We start from the raw sequence: 24,387 nt of genomic DNA, 5'->3' as shown, positions 1-24,387 counted from the left end.
GTGCGACACTAGAAAAGAGTAAACATACAAGGACACGCCTTCTACTGGGTGCGAGGCTAGCAGAGAGTAAACATACAAGGACACGCCTTCTACTGGGTGCGTAGCTAACAGAGTAAACATACAAGGACACGCCTTCTACTGGGTGCAAGGATAGCAGAGAGTAAACATACAAGGACACACCTTCTACTGGGTGCGAGGCTAGCACAGAGTAAACATATAAGGACAGGCCTTCCACTGGGTGCGAGGCTAGAAGACAGTAAACATAAAAGGACACGCCTACTCCTGGGTGTGAGACTAGCAGAGAGTAAACATACAAGGGCACGCCTTCTACTGGGTGCGACGCTAACAGAGAATAAACATTCAAGGACACGTCTACTCCTGGGTGCAAGGCTAGCAGAGAGTAAACATACATGGACACGCCTACTCCTGGGTGGGAGGCTAGCGAGAGTAAACATACAAGGACACGCCTACCTCTGGATGCGAGGTTAGAAGAGAGTAAACATACAAGGACACGCCTACTCCTGGGTGCGTGGCTAGCAGAGAGTAAACATACTAGGACATGCCTTCTACTGAGTGCAAGGCTAGCAGAGAGTAAGCATACAAGGAGACGCCTACCACTGGATGCGAGGCTAGAAGAGAGTAAACATACAAGGACACGCCTACTCCTGGGTGCGAGGCTAACAGAGAGTAAACATACAAGGACACAGCTACTCCTGGGTGTGAGGCTATCAGAGAGTAAACATACAAGGACACACCTACTCCTGGGTGTGAGGCTAGCAGAGAGTAAACATTCAAGGACAAGCCTACTCCTGGGTGGGAGTCTAGCATAGAGTAAACATACAAGGACACACCTACCACTGGGTGCGAGGCTAGAAGAAAGTAAACATTCAAGGACATGCCTACTCTTGGGTGCAAGGCTAAGAGAGAGTAAACATACAAGGACACGCCTACTCCTGGGTGAGAGTCTAGCAGAGAGTAAACATGCAACGACACAGCTACCACTGGGTGCGAGACTAGAAGAGAGTAAACATACAAGGACACGCCTACTCTTGGGTGGGAGGCTACAAGAGAGTAAACATACAAGGACACCCTACCACTCGGTGTGAGGCTAGAAAAGAGTAAACATACAAGGACATACCTTCTACTGGGTGCGAGGCTACCAGAGAGTAAACATAAAAGTACACACCTTCTACTGGGTGCGAGGCTAACAGAGAGTAAACATACAAGGACACGCCTACCAATGGGTGCGAGGCTACAAGTGAGTAAACATACAAGGACGCCCCTACTCCTGGGTGCGAGGCTAGCAGAGAGTAAACATACAAGGACACGCCTTCTACAGGGTGCGAGGCTAGCAGAGAGTAAACATACAAGGACACGCCTTCTACTGGGTGCGAGGCAAGCAGAGAGTAACCATACATGGAAACACCTACTCCTGGGTGCGAGGCTAGCAGAGAGTAAACATACAAGGACATGCCTTCTACTGGGTGCGAGGCTAACAGAGACTAAACATACAAGGACACGCCTTCTACTGGGTGTGAGACTATCAGAGAGTAAACATACAAGGACAAGCCTACCAATGGGTGCGAGGCTACAAGAGAGCAAACACACAAGGGCACGCGTACTCCTGGGTGCGAGGCTTGCAGAGAGTAAACATACAAGGACACGCCCACTCCTGGGTGCGAGGCTAGCAGAGAGTAAACATACAAGGACACGCCTATTCCTGGGTGCGAGGCTAGCAGAGAGTAAACATACAAGGACACTCCTACCACTGGGTGCGAGGCCAGCCATTCAATGGAGCATCACCATCTCACCTGGGTGCCTTCTTTGCCGTCCACCAGTCTCAAGTTGTAAAGGGACCAGGTCTCACTGCGCTTGTACTGGTCGCGATCTACTTTCTTTAGCTTGACTAGGGTCAGGTTCAGTGGTCGGTATGCAGATACTAAGGAGAGGGGAGAGAATAGAAACATTGTTGAGGGATAAAAACTTACTCGCAGAGCACTTGTATCCCAGTGTTGTCAATGACCCTAAATCCTAACCCATAGCTCACACAATCTATGTCAGTACTAGGCCCCAACCTATTTCTCTTTCAAAGTATCACAACATGCAACATCCATGCTGTGCCAACAGTGGGGAACATGAACAGCAAAATGCCATTGGTCTGAAGAGAAAGCAGTTATTACATTTTGGAAAATGCCTGGTGTGTGAGTGGATGCTGAGTGGGAAGGCATTGGCTTTGGGCATGAAAGGGTTTAAACTATGTAGGAGTTACCACAAATTGATTGTGAAAAATGTTTCATGATCGAGGAGCCTGCACAAAGGATGGCCAACGCTACTCAATCATGCTCTGTGGCAAATGTAAATGCTGCGCCACAGGGCCTTCACACAACTCTGTCAATGACGACCAGTCATGCACTACCGCAGCCACTGTTCTTTATATCCTGTAGTTTCATCCACAGCTCTGGCAATGACAATCAATCCTGATAACTACAGCTGCCGCTGTTCCTGATATCCTGTAGTTTCATCCACAGCTCTGGAAATGACAATCAATCCTGATAACTACAGCTGCCACTGTTCCTGATATCCTGTAGTTTCATCCACAGCTCTGGAAATGACAATCAATCCTGATAACTACAGCTGCCACTGTTCTTGATTTCCTGTAATTTCATCCACAGCTCTGGCAATGACAATCAATCCCGGACTTCAGCAGCCACTGTTCCTAATATCCTGTAGTTTCATCCACAGCTCTGGCAATGACAATCAATCCTGATAACTAAAGCTGACACTGTTCTTGATATCCTGTAGTTTTATCCACAGCTCTGTCAATGACAATCAATCCTGATAACTACAGCTGCCACTGTTCTTGATATCCTGTAGTTTTATCCACAGCTCTGTTAATGACAATCAATCCTGATAACTACAGCTGCCACTGTTCTTAATATCCTGTAGTTTCATCCACAGCTCTGGCAATGACAATCAATCCTGATAACTACAGCTGCCACTGTTCTTGATATCCTGTAGTTTCATCCACAGCTCTGGCAATGACAATCAATCCTGATAACTACAGCTGCCACTGTTCTTGATATCCTGTAGTTTCATCCACAGCTCTATCAATGACAATTAATCCCCGACTTCAGCAGCCACTGTTCTTGATATCCTGTAGTTTCATCCACAGCTCTATCAATGACAATTAATCCCCGACTTCAGCAGCCACTGTTCTTTATATCCTGTAGTTTCATCCACAGCTCTGGCAATGACAATCAATCCTGATAACTACAGCTGCCACTGTTCCTAATATCCTGTAGTTTCACACACAGATGGCAATCAATCCTGAACTACAGCTGCCACTGTTCTTGATATTCTGTAGTTTCATCCACAGATGGCAATCAATCCTGAACTACAGCTGCCACTGTTCTTGATATCCTGTAGTTTCATCCACAGCTCTGTCAATGACAATCAATACCGGACTTCAGCAGCCACTGTTCTTGATATCCTGTAGTTTCACACACAGATGGCAATCAATCCTGAACTACAGCTGCCACTGTTCTTGATATCCTGTAGTTTCATCCACAGCTCTGTCAATGACAATCAATCATGGACTTCAGGTGCCACTGTTCTTGATAGCCTGTAGTTTCATCCACAGCTCTGTCAATGACAATCAATCCCGGACTTCAGCAGCCACTGTTCTTGATATCCTGTAGTTTCACACACAGATGACAATCAATCCTGAACTACAGCTGCCACTGTTCTTGATATCCTGTAGTTTCATCCACAGATGACAATCAATCCCGGACTTCAGCAGCCACTGTTCTTGATATCCTGTAGTTTCACACACAGATGACAATCAATCCTGAACTACAGCTGCCACTGTTCTTGATATCCTGTAGTTTCATCCACAGATGACAATCAATCCCAAACTTCAGCAGCCACTGTTCCTGATATCCTGTAGTTTCATTCACAGCTCTGGCAATGACAGTCAATCCTGATAATTACAGCTGCCACTGTTCTTGATATCCTGTAACAACAGACGCTCACTTAAATGGGCCCTTCTACTAGATAATGGAGAAGCGTTAGCAGGTATTTATCTGCTTTTTGCCGACACATTTGGCAGTGTCCTAAATAACCCGGTAGGGGATAATGATGTCATTGATCTGCACAATGGGTTTTTTACATCATTACTACCCTAAGGGCAAGATGTAGGTCACCAAATACCGGTCGGTAACGGACGATTTCGGCCGTTACCGACCGGTATTTGGTGATTGTGATGTGGGGGGCCAAAATTTTACATAATCTGTAAATTTACCGATTCGGTAAATTTACCGATTCTGTAAAATACCGATTCGGTAAATTTACAGAATCGGTAAATCAATATGTAGGTGGCACTGCAAACAGTGCCACAGGCCCCTAAGATTTCGTTATTTACCATGTAATACTATTGCATGGTAAATAACGAATTCCTGTGTACATGCACATCTGTCCTAAGGGCATGTATGTGTGTCACATGGCACACAAGCCTGAATCAGGGGTGCAACAGGGTGTCAAAGTTACACCCTGTCCCCTTGTCAATTCGGTAATTTTACCGATTCGGTAATTGCCATTGGTTCCTATGGGCCTCAAGGCCCATAGGAATCAATGGCAATTACCGAATCGGTAAATACCGATTCAGTAATTACCGAATTCTACAGATTCGGTAAATTAATCAGTAAAAATACCTACATAGCATTTACCGATTTGTAAATACTGAATCTGTAAAATTCGGTATTTACGAATCGGTAAATGCCATTTACCTACATCTGGCACTAAGGCCCAGTTGTAGGTAAAATAGATTTACCGAATTTTAATTACCGAATTCTACCGATTCGGTAATTAAAAATCGGTAAATCTTAGGGGTGGATATGTAGGAACATCCAGATGTTCCTTTTACCGAATCGGTAAATATCTGTATTTACCGATTCGGTAAATACCATCCGGTAATGCCCCATTCATTCCTATGGGCTTTGAAGCCCATAGGAATGAATGGGGCATTACCGGTCGGTATTTACCGAATCGGTATTTACCGAATCGGTAAATACCGATTTTGACAAGGGTGCAGGGGGTGTCACTTTGACACCCTCTAGCACCCCCAAAAAAGATTCGGGGGCCATGTGGCAGGCATACCTGCCCTAAGGGCAGGTCTGCCTGTCATATGGCACAGGTGTGCATGCACACATGTGCATGCACACCGGAATCGGTATTTTACCATGAAGTTGGATTTCATGGTAAAATACCGATTCTGTAAGGCTTGTGGGACTCAGAAGAGTCCCACCTACATCTCAATATTACCGAATCGGTAAAAAATTCCGATTCGGAATTTTACAGATTCGGTAAATTTACTGATCGGTACATTTACCGAATCTGTAATATATGTGGCCCTACATACCATTTTGTGAATCTCGGTCGGTAACGGCCGAAAATACCGATTTTCGGCCGTTACCGACCGACCTACATCCGGCCCTTAGTGTCTAAAATGTCTAAAAAAAGTGCCAAAAGAAAATTCGTTCAGTAGGTACCCAACCTTGGTACAACAAAGATTGTCGCTCAGGCACGGACCTACTTATAGAGGCAATTAAAAACAAAGTACCTGAAGCGATCAGGGCATCAAGGAAGGAATACAAGAGGATCCAGGTGATAGCAAGATCTAATTGGGATGAGGAATGTTGGGAGAATATGTTACTGGCAGCAAAGTACAAGGATAATGTTGGATTTTGGAGGTTAGTAGCAAATGTGAATCAGCCAGGTAGATTGGCCCACGACGTGTTCATTGATGAACAGACCTGGGTCAATCATTTTACCCATCTATATGAAGTTCCTGAACATATTGAGGCAAATGTAATGGAGCACCCCCGGTGCACATGTTGCACCGGTACTCTAGTGTTCACTCTAGAGGAAACCGAGTTAGCTATTAATTCAGTTAAAAATGATAAAGCACCAGGTCTAGATGAAATACCAGGCGATTTGTATAAACACGAGATTAAAGTCTGGGCACCTTATATTAATCAGCTTTTTAACATTCTAGTTAATGGTGCAGATTTAGCTACTAGCTGGAGGGGTGCAGAGATTGTTTTAATTTTTAAAAAGGGCGATAGAAATGATCCGTCTAACTATCGCCCTATCAGTTTATTGGATATTTTACAAAAGTTATTTGCTAGGCATATTTTAACACGTATGAATTCTTGGATAGATGAGAATGCTATCCTCACAAAGTTCCAAGCTGGCTTTAGGAACAATATTAGTACGATAGACCAAGTGTTCAGATTTTGTTGTCTTTGTTGGAAGTATGTTTTTTTACGTAAGGGGCACATTTATGTAGCATTTGTTGACCTTAGGGTAGCTTTTGATTTAGTCTTACGTGATCGTTTATGGGATTGTTTGTTTCTGCTGGGGTTGCCTGTCTGTTTGCTTCAACAGATTATAAGACTCCATGATAATAATTATGCTAGAGTGCGTTGGGGACAAAATGGGGAACTGTCAAAACCTGTCCCAATAAAGCGGGGAGTCCGCCAAGGGTGTGTGCTGGCTCCGACGCTTTTTTCATTGTTTGTTAATGACATCCCAGCTCACCTAGAGGAATGTAGCAATGACTCACCTAAGTTGAATGGAGTAAGGGTCCCCGCACTCTTATTCGCGGACGATACTATCCTGATCTCTCAGACGCCTAATGGTCTGCAAACCCTTTTAAACACATTCCAACTTTATTGTAACAAGAAAGCCCTAGAGATAAACACAAAAAACTAAATGTATGGCCCTAAATCCTAACAAATCATTTAAAGGGAACTTTTTTTTAAACAATCAAAAACTGGAACTTGTGTCTAATTTTACTTATCTGGGTGTTTCCTTAGACGCAAAGAATACATGGAAACCCCAAACTGCAAAAAGTAAAACTATTTTGACCCAGAACTCCTTACCAATCTTAAAGAAACATGGGGCGAGTCTTAGCAAATCAATATCACCAGCACTAGAAGTGTTTAAATTCAAGGCCCAGTCTGCAGCGCTATATGGCGCAGAAATTTGGGGCCCAAAAGCTGGAAATCTTTTTATAAAAAGTGAAAATAACTTCAATAGAAGTATTTTAAGACAACCTAAGCGTACCCCACTTTTACCGTTACTTTTAGATCTAAGCACGAAACGCACAGACCACTTAGCAATCCTACGACCACCATCCTACTGGGTGAGACTCTGGTGTACACCCGAACTTGGAGATTATAGAGATGGTCGCAAAAAACAGTAGAGGGACCCTGAAAACTTAATATTGATAAAGGCAAGGGGAACAACCCACCAGGGAGAATTAGATATTCAACAACATGGAAAGGGGCATCCCCAATATATAAACAAGCATTTGCAATGCAATAGGTCTCGCATTATTTAAGTTTGAGCTATTAGCATTGTAAATGGCAATTGTTTTTTGCTTTCTGCTATAGTTTTTTTTTACATAAAAAGCTACATATAAAATATGTTTTATTAAAGTTATTTATGCAGTATCTAAATTTTGTTTGCATAAAAGAGTACAATAATATCTTAGTAAAAAAGTCAAATATTTTAATGGTAATTCACCAAATGTTCATTTATGTGTTGGTTTTGAAAATAGCTAAATTAATAGCTTTGTCATTTACAATGCCAATAGTTATAACTTTCGCAAATGTGACACCTATAGCATTTGTAATGCAACATTTGTATTTACGTGACTTAGATGTATTGATATTACAAATAACAATGGCTTTTATTTTTTTTTAATACTTAATAAAAGTGATTGTAATTTATAATGGCAATAGCTTAAACTTTTGTAAATAACTTTTGTGAAGATTATGTTCAGTGTATTTTATTGTAACGAAATCCAAGAACAGAAGTGAAATATTAACATCTTTTTGTGACATTTGTAATAAAGCTTGAAACATTGAGAGAACATATTTGTGCTGTGGTGGTGCTGAGTGATGCTGTGGTGGTGCTGAATGGGGCTGTGGTGATGCTGAGTGATGCTGTGGTGGTGCTGAGTGTTGCTATGGTGGTGCTGTGGGGGTGCTGTGGTGGTGCTGAGTGATGATGAGTGATGCTGTGGTGGTGCTGAGTGGTACTGTGTGTTGGGTCTGAGTGATGCTGTGGTGGTTCTGAGTGATAATGTGGTGGTGCTGAGTGACTGTACTCACTGTCACTCTGCACTCACTGTCACTCTGCACTCACTGTCACTCTGCACTCACTGTCACTCTGCACGCACTCTGCACTCACTGTCACTCTGCACACACTCTGCACTCAGGTCACTCTGCACTCACTGTCACTCTGAAACTCACTGTCACTCTGCACTCACTGTCACTCTGCACTCACTCTGCACTCACTGTCACTCTGCACTCACTCTGCACTCACTGTCACTCTGCACTCACTGTCACTCTGCACGCACTCTGCACTCACTGTCACTCTGCACTCACTGTCACTCTGCACTCACTGTCACTCTGCACTCACTGTCACTCCGCACTCACTGTCACTCTGCACTCACTCTGCACTCACTGTCACTCTGCACTCACTGTCACTGCACTCACACTCACTCTGCACTCACCCTGCACTCACTGTCACTCTGCACGCACTCTGCACTCACTGTCACTCTGCACGCACTCTGCACTCACTGTTTCTGCACGCACTCTGCACTCACTGTCACTCTGCACTCACTGTCACTCTGCACTCACTGTCACTCTGCACGCACTCTGCACTCACTGTTTCTGCACTCACTCTGCACTCACTGTCACTGCACTCACTGTCACTCAGCACTCACTGTCACTCTGCACTCACTGTCACTCTGCACTCACTGTCACTCTGCACTCACTGTCACTCTGCACGCACTCTGCACTCACTGTCACTCTGCACTCACTGTCACTCTGCACTCACTGTCACTCTGCACTCACTGTCACTGCACTCACTGTCACTCTGCACTCACTCTGCACTCACCCTGCACTCACTGTCACTCTGCACTCACTGTCACTCTGCACTCACTGTCACTCTGCACTCACTGTCACTCTGCACTCACTGTCACTCTGCACTCACTCTGCACTCACTGTCACTCTGCACTCACTGTCACTCTGCACTCACTGTCACTCTGCACTCACTGTCACTGCACTCACTGTCACTCTGCACTCACTCTGCACTCACCCTGCACTCACTGTCACTCTGCACTCACTGTCACTCTGCACTCACTGTCACTCTGCACGCACTCTGCACTCACTGTTTCTGCACGCACTCTGCACTCACTGTCACTCTGCACTCACTGTCACTCAGCACTCACTGTCACTCTGCACTCACTGTCACTCTGCACTCACTGTCACTCTGCACTCACTGTCACTCTGCACTCACTTGTATCTGTCTGTCTTTGCTTTATTTTTTTTATATCTGTACATGTCTGAATTAGCTCATATGTGCGTGAGTGCTTGTGCGGTCATATATGTAACAGTAATGAATGTAACTGCATGAACGTGTGGGTTTTGCTTGTGTGTGTGCGCGTATTGGGGTAACTGTGCATGGTGTGGATTGTATGTTAGCATGTAACCAACTGATTTTGGCCTCAGAAGTTCACATGCCCACAATTACAGATTTCACTCACTGGATCAGGCTGAAATCCTGAGCCAACTGAAACGCCCACACAGTAAGCTGTAACACAAAGACAAAAGACCCACGGGCATTTGAAGTTCCACATGTTTTCAGGAGTCAGCAGCCAATTTAAAACACATTTATGCAAATACGCAAAGAAAACTTCCAATCCTGCATCTGAACTTCAGTAGCACGAACAGGAAGGAGAAGCCAGACAGGACCTGTAGTGTTTAAGAAAGAAAAGTCTGAAAGTAACGGGGGGAGTGGGTGGGGTGCAAATGAATGCTGAAATAAACAATAGAGGAAAATCAGGAAATGTACTTGCTGCTCCAGAATTGAATGCAGTCATCTGTAAATGAAAAGCAATATTAAACACTATTGCATACTGGATCATCGGCAATGCATTGTGATTGGCTAGAATGTCAATTTATACGTATCTGAGGCTTTCGACACACAACAAATCAAGTGTAACACCTGCCTCGATTTTGAGGAAAGTTACTGTGTATGAAAAACTGACCTTTGCAAAAAAGCTAATCCTGAAATGATACCACTGACTGACTGCACTGGACTCTACGGAAGAACTGACAGTGGTAAAATAACGTTTTATAAAACTTAAAACTCTACAGAAGAACTGACAGTGGTAACATAACGTTTTATAAAACTTAAGAATTCACCTCCCTATACCACGCAAACACCAAACTGCCCATCCCCCTGCTCAAGCCGCCGGCCTCTCCTTGGAACAAGCATGGCGCGTGCTGCAGTCCGCCACCGGCCTGTACCAGGAAGTCAGGCAGGCCGGGCGGGACAACTGGAAACAGGAAGTAGGAGGGCGGGAGCCAACCCCGCCTCCCACGGAAGAGCCGCGATTGTTTTGAGCACTGGAGCAGGCAGGAGCCTACCCTGCGCCCCGGTGCCGAAGAAGGAAGGAAGAGTCCTGCTGCCGGTGAGAGCCGAGGAAGCCGGTGAGTGGGGCTTTGCCTTGTTGGGGGGGGGGGGCATGTGTGTGCGCGCGCGCCCGTGCGGCGGCGGGCTGTGTATGTGTGTGAGCGTGCATGTGTGTGTGTGTGTCTGTGTCTTGGAGTCTGTGTGTATGCGTGTGTGTGACGGGGGGGGGGGGTTGCCTGTCTGGGTGCCTGCGTGTCTGTGTAAGTGTAAATGCGTGTGCGTGTGTGTGGAGCCGGGAGGAGAGGGGCGGGTGTGTGTGGAGGGGTCTCTGTGTATGCGTGTAGGTGACGGGGGTGTGCCTGTGTATGCGTGTGTATGTGCGCATGCGTGAGTGCTGTGTATGCGTGTGGCTGTGATGTGCGCATGCGTGAATGTTGGTGCGCGTGCACGCAGCTGAATCCAGCCAAGGATAAGCTCGTCACAGTTTCTTGTCCTTCATTCCCCCGTGTCAGACAGCTTTAAGTCTCCAGCCTGGACCCATCCTTCGGATACGATGTCCAGGCGAGACCTAAAAAGGGAAAAAAGGGAAAAAGAATTATAGAGATGGTCTCCTAGAATTAAAGAGTCTGGACCTATACAACTCGAACCCTTGGCTGAAACACGTTCAAATTTGGCTCTGTAGAATTGGGTTGTCTCACTTTTGGGAGGATCCTTTATGTCTGACACACAGCTGTAAGAAACTCGTGAAAACTAAATTCTGGGCTTATATAACATGTAATCTCCCAAATAGTCACACAGGTGTTTCCATTACAAGTAGCTTTCTGGCATTTAAGGATTTCCCATATTTTGAGGACTTTTTAGATGAGGTCCGACCACCTCTGGCAAAAAGCCTATCCTTGAAATTTAGATATGGAATACTCAAAACTAATGTAATATTAGCAAATTGATCCACGACGGTGGGGCCTCCAAACAGTGAGAAGTGTTTGTGCTGTCAGTCCAGTCCTAAAGAGGATGATAATCATATCCTGTTCTTTTGTGCTGCATACCTATCAGCAAGAAAAAGATGGATCAAGCCACTGTGCAATGCCATGGGTATACACTCCTATGTCGAAGCATATAGGATTATTAAAATAGACTCTAGACAAGTGGTTGTTTTGTGTGTTAGCAGATTTTTATTGTCATCATGCTATACTCGCAAAAAAATGGGTTTGGACCTATAAATGGCTTGGTCTGTGCGCATTGATTTTGTACTCGATAAGGTTGCTCTGATCATCTATTGGCTGTATATTAATGAATTGTTCCTGGGAATTTAAATTACTGGATATGTACAAATTGTTTTTAAGTAAATGTTTTATATATGCCTTCTTAATTAAATTATGGATCTTATTGCATTTCTGCAAACCCCATCTGACATTATGTAAATTATTCATTCCTCTATTGTGACATGTATTGTTGTTTTTATGCATCTTTTATGGCCATAATGTGCCTAAATAAAGATTATTCAATGATATCCTGTAGATTCATCCACAGCTCTGGCAAAGACAATCAATCCCGGACTTCAGCAGCCACTGTTCCTAATATCCTGTAGTTTCATCCACAGCTCTGGCAATGACAATCAATCCTGAACTACAGCTGCCACTGTTCCTAATATCCTGTAGTTTCATCCACAGCTCTGGCAATGACAATCAATCCCAGACTTCAGCAGCCACTGTTCCTAATATCCTGTAGTTTCATCCACAGCTCTGGCAATGACAATCAATCCTGAACTACAGCTGCCACTGTTCCTAATATCCTGTAGTTTCATCCACAGCTCTGGCAATGACAATCAATCCCAGACTTCAGCAGCCACTGTTCCTAATATCCTGTAGTTTCATCCACAGCTCTGGCAAAGACAATCAATCCCGGACTTCAGCAGCCACTGTTCCTAATATCCTATAGTTTCATCCACAGCTCTGGCAATGACAATCAATCCCGGACTTCAGCAGCCACTGTTCTTGATATCCTGTAGTTTCATCCACAGCTCTGGCAATGACAATCAATCCCAGACTTCAGCAGCCACTGTTCTTGATATCCTGTAGTTTCATCCACAGCTCTGGCAATGACAATGAATCCTGATAGCTACAGCTGCCAATGTTCTTGATATCCTGTAGTTTCATCCACAGCTCTGGCAATGACAATCAATCCCGGACTTCAGCAGCCACTGTTCCCGATATCCTGTAGTTTCATCCACAGCTCTGTCCATGACAATCAATCCAGTAAGTACAGCTGCCACTGTTCTTTATATCCTGTAGTTTCATCCACAGCTCTGGCAATGACAATCAATCCTGATAACTACAGCTGCCACTGTTCTTGATATCCTGTAGTTTCATCCACAGCTCTGGCAATGACAATCAATCCTGATAACTACAGCTGCCACTGTTCTTGATATCCTGTAGTTTCATCCACAGCTATGGCAACGACAATCAATCCTAAACTACAGCAGCCACTGTTCTTGATATCCTGTAGTTTCATCCACAGCTCTGGCAATGACAATCAATCCCAGACTTCAGCAGCCACTGTTCTTGATATCCTGTAGTTTCATCCACAGCTCTGGCAATGACAATCAATCCCGGACTTCAGCAGCCACTGTTCCTAATATCCTGTAGTTTCATCCACAGCTCTGGCAATGACAATCAATCCTGATAACTACAGCTGCCACTGTTCTTGATATCCTGTAGTTTCATCCACAGCTCTGGCAATGACAATCAATCCTGATAACTACAGCTGCCACTGTTCTTGATATCCTGTAGTTTCATCCACAGCTCTGGTCATAGTTATATTCTTGTTCCCGGACCGTTTCCGGTGCGCAAATGCAAGGAACCCCCTGTCACAGACCACGTCGTGCATAACACGATGGTGTGATGATATTCTTTTAAATAACTGGTCCGCGAACAAGGATATAACTATGACCAGAAACATGAGAAGAAGCCATAATAGAAAGTCCATTCGTTAAACAAAGCGCTCCACTTGGCTCTTACCTAACCCCTGGAATTAATGATAACAACAGCTTATTTCTACACTCAGATGTAATTATACCTGTGGCAAATGGTTTCCTTTTAAAGTCCACTTCGTGGAAGAACTAAGATCTATTCGCATCAATACAAATAGAAATTGAAGAAACTCCCCGTTCTTTTAACTCTTGTATATATGTGTTACCATAATTGTTAGTCTTTTGCTCTGGCCCTGAAGAAGGTGATTTAACTATCTATCATCACCGAAACGTACGTAGGCCGTACACACTAAAGACCTGGACAATGTTTTGTTGATTGGAAAACAATGTATAGATCGGCTTATGACTAAGTGGTAGGACCTCTGTCCCTTACATCTACAGCGGTCCACATGAGATACTTTTGGGTTAATCTTATGTAAGGTTTTGTTTATTTGTCTATATTTGTTCTTTTAGAAATGGTAGTGAATGTAGAGGTATGTATGATAGAATGAATGGTAATAGGATAAGATGATTTGTTAGGGGTGTTTTTCTTCAACTGCAAAATTTTGAAAGCTTGTTATTTATGATTATGTTTTCGTGTGACAAAATAAATTGTACTTATGTATAAACAGTTAAATTGAAAAAACAAAAATGATAAAGAAAAATAATAAAATAATGTCTTTAAAGTAATTAAAGTCCTTTCTCTCTTTCTCAATAGCATCCAATTTTACAATACTTTTGATAGATTCTTGTGATAAAGTAATATAGGTCTAATCAGAGGTACTCTCTTTGCTTAGTTTATTTTCCTCTCCCCCTCTGGACCTAAAAATATACTGGGAGAACTCTTCCTTTTGTTTGTTTTCTGTCGACTCATCCATCTCCAGAAAGTTTGGTCATTCAGGCTTCGTGCTCCTCGAAACAGTCTGCAGGGTCCTTTCTATCTACACCTGCAGATAGGGAGTCGATGTGTATAGAGTAATCTGCGAAGAAGGTACTCTCGTCTGGCAGCATGGCTCTCAAATCAATAAATACTACATCTTCTGGGGCGCTACATCCAAGCTCTTATGGATTCGGCTGGGGAGGTGCTCCCAAAACTATTGGAGGAAGTTGATGGTCATTTTCTAACGTATACCCAAGCTTCAGCCCGTCAGGTCATACAGTCTGGTCTTGACACTGCTGATTCAGTAGCCAGGGTGATGAATTCGTCTGTGGCAACCAGGAGGCACGCTTGGCTACGGGGGTTCAGGGTTCTCTCTTCTGATGTACAAGCTACCCTGTTAGACCTGCATTTCGAGGGATCTTGCCTAGTTTTGTGGTTTTGGCAGAACCTTATCCTTTTGTGCCAGACAGCAGCCACAACAGCAGCAACAGCAGGCAAATCCTCTTTACAGATCTGATAGGAGAAAGGGCAGAGGTTGTCTGCGGGGTGCAGCACAGCAATAAGTCTCCTCCTCCTCCTCTTCCGCCCCTCCAACCGGTGCGGCAGGGAAGCAGCTCTAGCTCCATCGTCCTAGAACATGCTTGTCCACTGGGAGGATGGATGTCCCATTTTCTTAAACATTAGAGGTCTGTTACTACAGATCTCTGGGTGTTAAACATCGTAGAGAATAGGTACGCCCTACCCTTCCGTAAGTTTCCCCCTCCTTTTCCTCCCTATCAGGGTTTGTGCTTGGAAGAGCACCTCCTGCTTCGGCTGCAGGAAGTTCTGTCATTACTGCAAAAAGGTGTGATTGAGGTGTTCCAGAGCAGGAAAGGGGTCAGGGATGCTACTCCCGGTACTTCCCGATTCCCAAAAAGGAAGGTAGCGTGAGGCCGATCCTATACCTCAGGGTTTTGAATTTTTCCCTCAAACAGGAGAAATTCAAGATGTTGACCCTGGCTCAGGTTCTTCTTGCACTGCAGAAGGAAGACTGAAGATGTAGATTGATTTGCAGGATGCGTATTTTCACATTCCCATCCTAAATTTCGCATCAGAAGTATCTTCATTTTACGGTGGGGTCTCAACACTACCAGTCTGCGGTCCTTCTGTTCGGTCTTACTTCCGCGTCTCAAGTCTTCACAAAGGTGATGGCAGCACATCTCAGAAGATCAGGGGTTCCTATTTTTACCTATCTGGATGACTGGCTTCTAAAAAGAAAGATTCCAGAGATGGTGCTGCATCATTTGCAAGTAAAAACGCGACTGTTGTTCAACTTGGGATTTTCGATAAATGTACCCATATCTCACCTAGTGGGCTATCACTGCAACCTGTTCATAGGGGCAGTACTGGACACTATTGCAAGTCGTGCCTTCCTGTCTCTACAGAGGATTCAAGACATCCAGGCTATGATTCCACTTTTTCAGTATGGAGCGGCTGCTCCAGTCCTGAAGGTCTTGTGACTGCTCGGTCTATTCACTTCCTGCATACTGTTGGAAAACCATGCACACTGGCATATGAGTGTCATCAGTGGTGCCTCCACAGGCAGTGGTTTCAACAAAACGGAGATCTCGAAGAGGTAGTCAGAATCTCCTGAGACACTGCAGTGGAGCTGTTATGGTGGAGTGTTCGAAGAAACCTGTCTCAAAGGAAGCCGATTCAGCCTCTGTCTCCAATGGCCACAGGGATAATGGATGCCTCCACTCCAGGGTGGGGAGCTCATTTGGGGGATCTGAACGTCAAAGGCCTTTGGTCTCCAGGGGAAAGATTATTTCACATCAATCGTCTGGAAGTGTGGGTGATACGTTTGGCTCTCAAGGCCTTTCTTCCCTCCCTTCGCGGTCAGTTGGTTCAGGTCCTGACGGACAACACAACAGTGATGTGGTACAACATCAAACAGAAAGGAGTGGGGCCGTATCTTTTTTGCAGAGAGGCTCTCCGACTCTGGTTCTGGGCTCAGGACTATCACGTTTGCGTGATCGCGAATCATCTTGCCTGAGAACTGAATATGTGTGCGGACAGTTTCAGTTGGCAGTATTCGCCCGATCGCGAGTGGCATCTCAATCCAGAGGTAGTCCATCACATTTTCAGGATGTTAGTATTTCCTCAGTTGGATCTGTTGGCAACTCACGAGAACGTGCACTGCCTGTCATTCTGCAGTCTCCAGTATCTGACACAGGGAGCGTTGGTGGATGTGTTTCACTTATATTTGGGCTCATAGCCTCTTTACGCATTTCCTCCCATACCCTTGATTCCTTGGGCTCTGAGGAAGATTTGCCAAGACCGGGACCAAGTCACATTGATCGCTCAGGATTGGCAGAGAAGGCTGTGACACACCTCAAGTCATCGCACCCTCTGCACCGTCTACCTCTCAGGGCGGACCTCCTCTTGAAGTTGCCGGAGCAGGTTCTACACCCCCACCTCGAGAGCCTGCACCTTCATGCCTGGAGATTGAACGGGGCAACCTGAGCTCTTTCTTTCTCCCACCGGATGTGGTGGATGTTATTCTATAGGCCAGGAGACACTCCACCAAATCTGCCTATTCTGGTAGGTGGGCCAAGTTTGTTAAATGGTGTGGAGAGAGATGAAAATGAGTTACTTACCTGTAATTTCAGTTCTCCAATATTGGTATCTTTCTTAGATTCACATGCTTAGAATCATCCTCGCCGGTGAGGTGGGAGTCTCGCGGTACAATAAAACATATACATTATAGTCATAATAACATTACACAATAGGCTACTATGGACAGCAAGTCACTACATTAGCCTATCATAGTCCTTTTGCAAAAAAGAACCAAATTTGGAACCCAGCCAATCAGGCTGCAGCACCCTCTTAGAGCCTTCCACAGAGAGGCAAACCCTCCGATTTTAGTAGCACAAATGACAGTAAGTATGCCATAATGATAATGTTAAGGGTGGGTCGTATGTGAATCTATGAAAGATATCAATACTGTATAACTGAAGTTACAGGTAAGTAACTTGTTTTCTTATCCAGTATTGTCGTATCTTTCATAGATTCACATGCTTAGAATCAGAATAGCTAGCAGTAAACAATACTTAGATGTATAGTGGATGGTGGGTATAAAAAAAAATAATAGATACCTTGTAAATCCAATACAATAATGAAGTAACATTACAACCCTAATAAAGGGCAATTCATAATCATATATATCAAATAGGTATATGCAATAATGAACATGTCAATAGCAAATATAATATCCTCTCATTATAGAGGCTTACCTTATTTAAAAAGGTTTCGTAAACTGCTTGACCAACCGCTGACTCAGCCTCTGTTGCCAGATCCAGGCAATAATGCAGTGTAAACGTGTGCACATTTTTCCAGGTTTCAGCACGGCAAATCTTCTCCAATGACACACCAGCAAAAAGTGCAGTAGACGAGGAAACTGCCCTAGTAGAGTGAGCCTTAGGTTTGTTTGACTATGGATGCCCAGCCTTGCAATGGCAGAATTGGATAGCAGATGCAATCCACCTTGCGATAGTGGACTTTGTTACTGCTGATCCTGGCTTCTGACCACCATAGGAAATAAATAATTGGTCGGATTTTCTGATGGAAACAGTACGTGAAATGTAGAACTTTAAGCATCTCTTGACATCCAGGGTATGCAAAGCTTTCTCCGCCGACGAAGACGGATTAGGAAAGAAAGAGCGTAATGTAACAGGCTCATTGAGATGGAATGAAGAAGGAACCTTATGAATGAACGTGGGATTATTTCTTAGAAGGACATAGTCATTGGTAAATTTCAAATACGGTTGTTTGATAGTGAAAGCCTGTATTTCGCTTACTCTCCGAGAAGAGGTGAGAGCCAATAGGAGAGCTGTTTTCAAACGGATGTTTCATTAGTTGTTGCAGTACTAAATTCAACCTCCATTCTGGGGGAGGAGCCTTAATAGGTCGAAAAGTTCTGAAAAGCCCTTTTAGGAACTGTCTAATCAGACAATTAGAACAAAGGGATGCCACTCCTGCAGATCGCCTGTAGGTAGAAATGGCTGCTAGATGTAGTTTACAGAAGCAAACATGAGACCAGATTTAGACAATTAAAAGATAAGACAGAATCTAAACCGGAGAACATTTCAGAGGATGTATATTCTTGTTGCTGCACCAGGAACATAATCTTTTCCATTTTAACGCATAAGTCTTCAAAGTAGAAGGAGCTCTCGCTCTAGTAAGAATATCTCTGCAGTCTTGAGGTAAATATATCTCCTTGAACTCTGTGAATCCAGAAACCATGCATGAAGCTGCAACTGAACTGGACGAGGATAGAGAATATGGCCTCTGCTCATTGACAATAGGTTTGGGATTGCTGGGATTGCTACAGTATGCATTTGGATAGAAGGAGAAGCTCTGTGAACCAATGTTGACGTGACCATTTCGGTGCAATTAGAATCATGCAGCATGGTTCCATCTTGAGTTTGCGCAGTAGTTTCGGAATCAGCGGGAAAGGGGGAAATGCGTAAGCAAAAATCGCTGTCCATCTCCTCATGAAGGCGTTCCCCCAAGAACCCTTCTCTGGCTCTCAACTTGCAAAGAATGGGCACTTCCGATTGCTCCTGGAGGAAAAGAGATCCAGATTTGGCTTGCCGCACTTATGAAATATATTCTCTACGACTGTTTGTTCCAGTTCCCATTTGTGACAGGATTTTGAAGTCCTACTTAGAGTGCCTGCTAAGGTGTTGTGAATTCCTGGAAGATGTTCCACCTTGATCTTTATATTGTGAGAGAGAAGCCACTCCCAAAATGCTTTGCGCCTCTTGAGACAGAATGTGAGACCGGGTACCCCCTTGCTTGTTTAGATAATGCATGCAAGTGGTGTTGTCGGTTCTTAACAGAATCGTTGATCCTTGTAGTCTTGGTAGAAAAGACTAAAGTGCCAAAAAAATGGCTCGAAGCTCGAGAAAATTGATGTGCATCTTCACCATTGCAGCAGACCACTTCCTTCTTATTCAGAAATCCTGAAGATGTGCACCCCATCATTCTATGGAAGCATCTGTTGTTAGGATGAAATCCGGTACAGCAGGTTGAAAGGTGAGCCCGATTTCGGCATTTTTGGAAAGCCTCCACCAGGAAAGAGTTTCTCTCATAACAGGAGTTATTTGCACTAGGTCGTCGAATGACCCCGAGATTTGCAGCCACTGACTGTCCAATTCTTCTTGAATTGGTCTCATTCTCAGATGGGAATGAGGTACTAGCAGGATTGCTGATGATGGTATCCCCAAAAAAGACTTGATCATCCATACAGAAGCAAACTTTCTTTTTAGGAGTTCTGATGCCAGAGAAACAAGACGAGATTGTTTTTCTTTGGACAAGAATGCTTTGTCCCGGATGGTATCCAGCATTGCCCCTAGAAATTGAATCCTTTGGGAAGAATAGAGGCCTGACTTTTGGATGCTCAGAGACAGTCCTAGAGAGTGGAAAACCTGCAGAGAGTTTGCTGTTGTCAGAGAAGCCTGTCGAAAAGAAGGAGTCTTTATTAGCCAGTCCAAATAAAGGAATAATTGGATGCCCTGTAGCCTGAGATGAGCTGCTACTGGAGCTAGGAATTTGGTAAAGACTCTTGGAGCTGAGCGTAAGCCAAATGGGAGGACTTTGAATTGGAAATGTACACCTGCCACAGTAAACCTAGGAATTTTTGGTGTTTGGGATGGATTGGGATGTGGAAGTACGCATCCTGGAAATCCAACGTTGTCATGAAGTCTGCATGGTCCAAAAGCTGAAGGATTTCCTGGAGTGTCACCATGCGGAAGGATTTCTTCTGAAGATATTTGTTCAGTTTTCTTAAATCCAGGATTGGTCTCTATTCCCCAGACTTTTTCTTTATTAGAAAAATGTGAGGATAAATTCCCTTCCCAAGTTGAGAGCAAGGTACTCTTTCTATCGCTCCCTGCAAAAAGAATGGTTTTTACCTTCTTTATGAGAAGAGCAAGATGCAGTGGATTTTTCTTTAGAGGTGGATGAGGAGGGGGGGAATTGATAAATTCTAGGGTGTGACCAAATTTGATTATGTCCAAAACCCACTTGTCTGTGGTTATTTTCTTCCAATTTATGAGATGCTGGGATATATTCGGAATCTTGTAGACTTTTTGTGGCATATCTGGTGCAGGTGTTGAAAGATTGTTACTGTTTCCTAGTAGAGTCTCTGCCTTGAGGTTGGCGCCTTATGCCTTGCTGTCTGTAAGCGGCTGCTGGGGGATTCCTGTAGGACAGCTGTTGTTGCTGCTGATGGTATCCATACCGACTTTGACCGCCCTGGCATTGGTATTTTTGAAATCATTCACTAAATGAATATGAGCCTCTGCCTCTTGCTCCCCGAAAAGGTGTTTTCCTGTATTGTAAGGTACCCAGTGCCCTGGCGGTATCAGTATCTTTTTTGATTTCCTGTAACGCCTCGTCTATGTGTTTACCAGATAGAAAGTCCCCATCAAAGGGCATATCCAGAATATTCATCTGGACCTCCGGGCGAAAGTTAGTGGATTTCAACCAACCTTGACGTCTAAGGGTCGCTGCTCCAGCAAGTTGGCGAAAGCCCAAAGAAGCCATATCCATAGAGATATCAATAATCTCTGAAGCAGCCCTCTCGCCTTCCAGAAGTATCTTTCTCGCTTCTTGTTTTTTATCCTCAGGCAGATAATCAAGACAAGGTGAAATGTCTGACCATAATTGGCGGTCATATCTACCTAAAATTGCCAAAGAATTTGTGGCACGAACTGTAGCGCCCACTGTGAGAAGTTGGCCTGATATATGATGCTCACTAGTTCTAGTGATTACCTTGTATCAGTCCAAACAACGCTTATGGTGATTGGTTGTAAGTCAACCTTATAGACCAGCTATCCTAATGTAACCCCTTGAATACCAAATGAAAGGACACCACACAGGTTGTTATGAAAATAAACAAGATATTTATTACTAACAAAACACCTCTGAACTCTTTATGAGATCAGAGGGCTAAGCACATGACAGGACTCTTAAGAAAAATACTTTAAGTTGCACAAATTACAATGGTGCCCTAGGGGCACGACAAACCATATACTAAGTAAATGGTATAAGGAAATCGATAGAGGAAATGAAGATGTCCAGAGGCTGTAGGATCGCTGGGAGTACACTACCCTAACCTTAGGTAAGGAGCAGGAGGCCCACGGGACGCGTGTGCAGAGTGTGAACTCACACGCGAGATGAGGGACAAAGTCAATGGATACTACAAGTTACGAAAAGGTAAGTAAAAGACAGTTCCGACTAGTTAGGACTAAAACAACTGGATACCTGGACACTAGGAGAGTCAATCTACCCTTGAGCACCGAAATGCTCTCGTTACCTCACCCACGGGCTGCGGGTGCATAGGTGTGAAAGTGTGTCGGGTTTCGGCGTCGAAGTCTATGGAGCCTTGAAGAAAGATGCTGCAGGCGACCAGGAGGAAGATGTCCGGAGCGATCCAAGAGTGGATCGAGGAAGATGAAGACCTGAAAGCAGAGGGGACAATGTTCAAAGTCACTAGCCAGTGACCGGAGTGGAACCAGGTAGGAACCAGATGCTGTCGTCGCGATCAGGTGAAGAGTGGACGCTTGACTCTGTAGCCACTTGGACCAGGAGGTGTCTTCGACGAGAAGTAGTGTGGCTCACTGGTTAGAGGCGGCAGACCCGAGAGCAGAGGACGGCCCGGGACCAGGGTTCGATTCCCGGCGCGGCAGGTTTCTGGACCAGGGTCAGCGGACTCGATAATTCTCTCGCCTCGGTGCCCACTCTGATCAGCGATCACACTCGGCAACTCTGGGCATTAGCTTGCCTCATCTTCACTAACGGCCCCACCAGACCGCCGGGGATGCCTGGTCTCACCCTGGAGATACCCATTAAGGGACCATCTCTCAGGGAAGCCAGGAAGGGTTTCGCAGCGGTCGAAGCGCCTTGGGACCCTACGGGTAAGTAGTGCGCTATATAAATGCCTATACATTTACATACATATACATTCGACGACCAGGATGGAGGCACGAGCTGTGCCACGCAGGTTCTCGCTGTCGGCGGTGTCTGTTCCCGATTCAGCGTCAACAGGCTTTGGCAAAGGCAACCCACGCGGTGAGTGGAAAAGACGTCTGGTGCGGACCAGGAGGGTCCGGGGTGCTTCTCCTTTGCAGGGAAGCAAGGGCCAATCTGGAGCAACCAGACCAGCGGTGTAGATTTCGTGGATCATCGTCTAGGAGGCCACTAGCCAGCCGGCAGATGTAGGTAGAGGTCGGAGAGGTCTGGAAGTCTGGATCTCGTCGGGCTCTGAAGTCTGGTTCCAGGCAGGAAGGACGACAAAGTGAACCGCTAGGACGCTTGATGGTGCCTGCTTGTGCAGGGTGGTCACTCCTTGGCCACAAGGGAGATTTTCTTCAGTCTTCTGTGGAGCAGAACGTCGAAGTCCACATTTTCTTCTTGTAGAGTTTCAAATCAGGATAATCTAATTTGGAATGGGACCAGCTCCTACCTTTATTCTCCTCAAGGGGCTGTACTGTGACTAGGTCCCTCCTATGGGTGGGACCAGGAAGGGGGGTGGTTACATCCCCTATCCTTTGTCCGGTTTCGCGCCAGAGCTGGGGCTGGAGTGCCCCAGCAACTGGTTTAAACCGGGGTATGCACAGGGACACCTTGTGTGCCACAGGCATGTCTCATTCCTTTCAGCCTGTCCTACCTCAATGCACAAAATCCTGTCTGGGGTGGTGCTAGCACCTCCCAAGGCAGGAAACCCTTTGTCCAGGCCTCCCTCGCTGGAAGGACTCCCAGCAGCAGGAGGTCAGACTTGTGTCTGTGGTGGCAGCATCCATTTTGTGATGCTGATACTCGAGTTAACTTTAACCGGGGTTCACAGTTACATACATGTTGTGTCCCTCTAAAAGGGTGGAATGCTACCCCCGTCGCAGGAACTAGTGAAGGGGTAGTTTTCCAATTCGTATGACACCTTACTCAACATGTTTTGATAATGCTATGCCAAAGTAAGCAATAACCTCGAGGATTATAATGCACTTAAGAGTATATGGTATAGCGTTATCATGGAAACAGCTAAAGGACTTGGTTTCGAAAGCTACAGACAGGCTCAGCTCATGCTAGAGCACCATCTCACATAATTCCAAGCACTCTGCCTCCAGGATTGTTAAGGCCTGCCATAGGAGTGACTTATAGGAGTATATGTGTCCATTTTAGGGTTAGATATAGGTATACTATATCTAAAGCAAAGGGTGATTACACCACCTTTCCCCAGCTGAGTTACCAGCCAGTTGTGTTTGTTTTGATGGCCAGCCAGGGGTGGCACAATACATGCTGCAGCCCTTGGTAGGCCTTGGGTGCACTTATGCCCTGGGTACCTATGGTACACTGTACAAGGACTTACAAGAGTGACCCAATACCAATTGGTAAATGCACCTAAAGTACATGGATGTCAATTTAGAGAGAGAACAGCTAGGCTGTGGGTCTGATTAGCAGGCCCACAGCCAGGGAAAGTCGTAAACCAGTGAAGCAAAAAGCAAAAATCTGGGGTGACCATAGGATTGCAGACCCTACTCTCCTACACCCGCCATGGTGGTAAAGCGCTTACCGATATTATCTAGGGGCCTCCCATCCTTGTCTGGTGGAGCCGTTATTGGGACAGATGGATTTCGAGACTTCCGTTGGAACGTCTGTGAGATGAAGGAGTCTGGTCTAAGGTGTCCAGAGAGGCAGGCAGGAGCATCCTCCAGTACCTTATCGTTTTTTGTCGATTCTAGGGAGAATTGCCGGTATTGAGAATGGAGTCTTCATTATCTTCACCCCTTATTCCCAAATATGATCTATTATCAGAATTGAACGAACCAATTTTCTACTTGGGTCTTTAAAATCATAAAGAAAACACTCAGTTTTCTGTACCAATATTGGAAGATGGAATCTAGCGGCTGCCCTTTTCATGATAGTGTGAAAACCTCCTATATCCTCAGGAGGGGAGTCAACAGCCTGAGGGACTGGTGAGGCTGGCTTTGGAATTAAATATTCATCC

General features: G+C 45.0%; 1 protein-coding gene across 1 annotated transcript in view; it reads right to left on the bottom strand.

Annotated features, from left to right (window-relative positions):
• LOC147689434 (exocyst complex component 1-like) overlaps positions 1 to 24,387 on the bottom strand; it is a 1,248,358-nt gene that overhangs the window by 895,658 nt on the left and 328,313 nt on the right. Inside the window, exon 4 of the mRNA XM_086939926.1 lies at positions 1,812 to 1,939. Within this exon, the coding sequence (XP_086796052.1) occupies positions 1,812 to 1,939 (128 nt within the window). The remainder of the gene's footprint in view (positions 1 to 1,811; positions 1,940 to 24,387) is intronic.

Source organism: Lissotriton vulgaris, chromosome 10, assembly GCF_964263255.1.
Source record: "Lissotriton vulgaris chromosome 10, aLisVul1.2, whole genome shotgun sequence".
NCBI classification, from domain to species: Eukaryota; Metazoa; Chordata; class Amphibia; order Caudata; family Salamandridae; genus Lissotriton; species Lissotriton vulgaris.
Note: the sequence above shows the minus strand (reverse complement) of the source record. Positions and strands in the feature narration are given on the sequence as shown.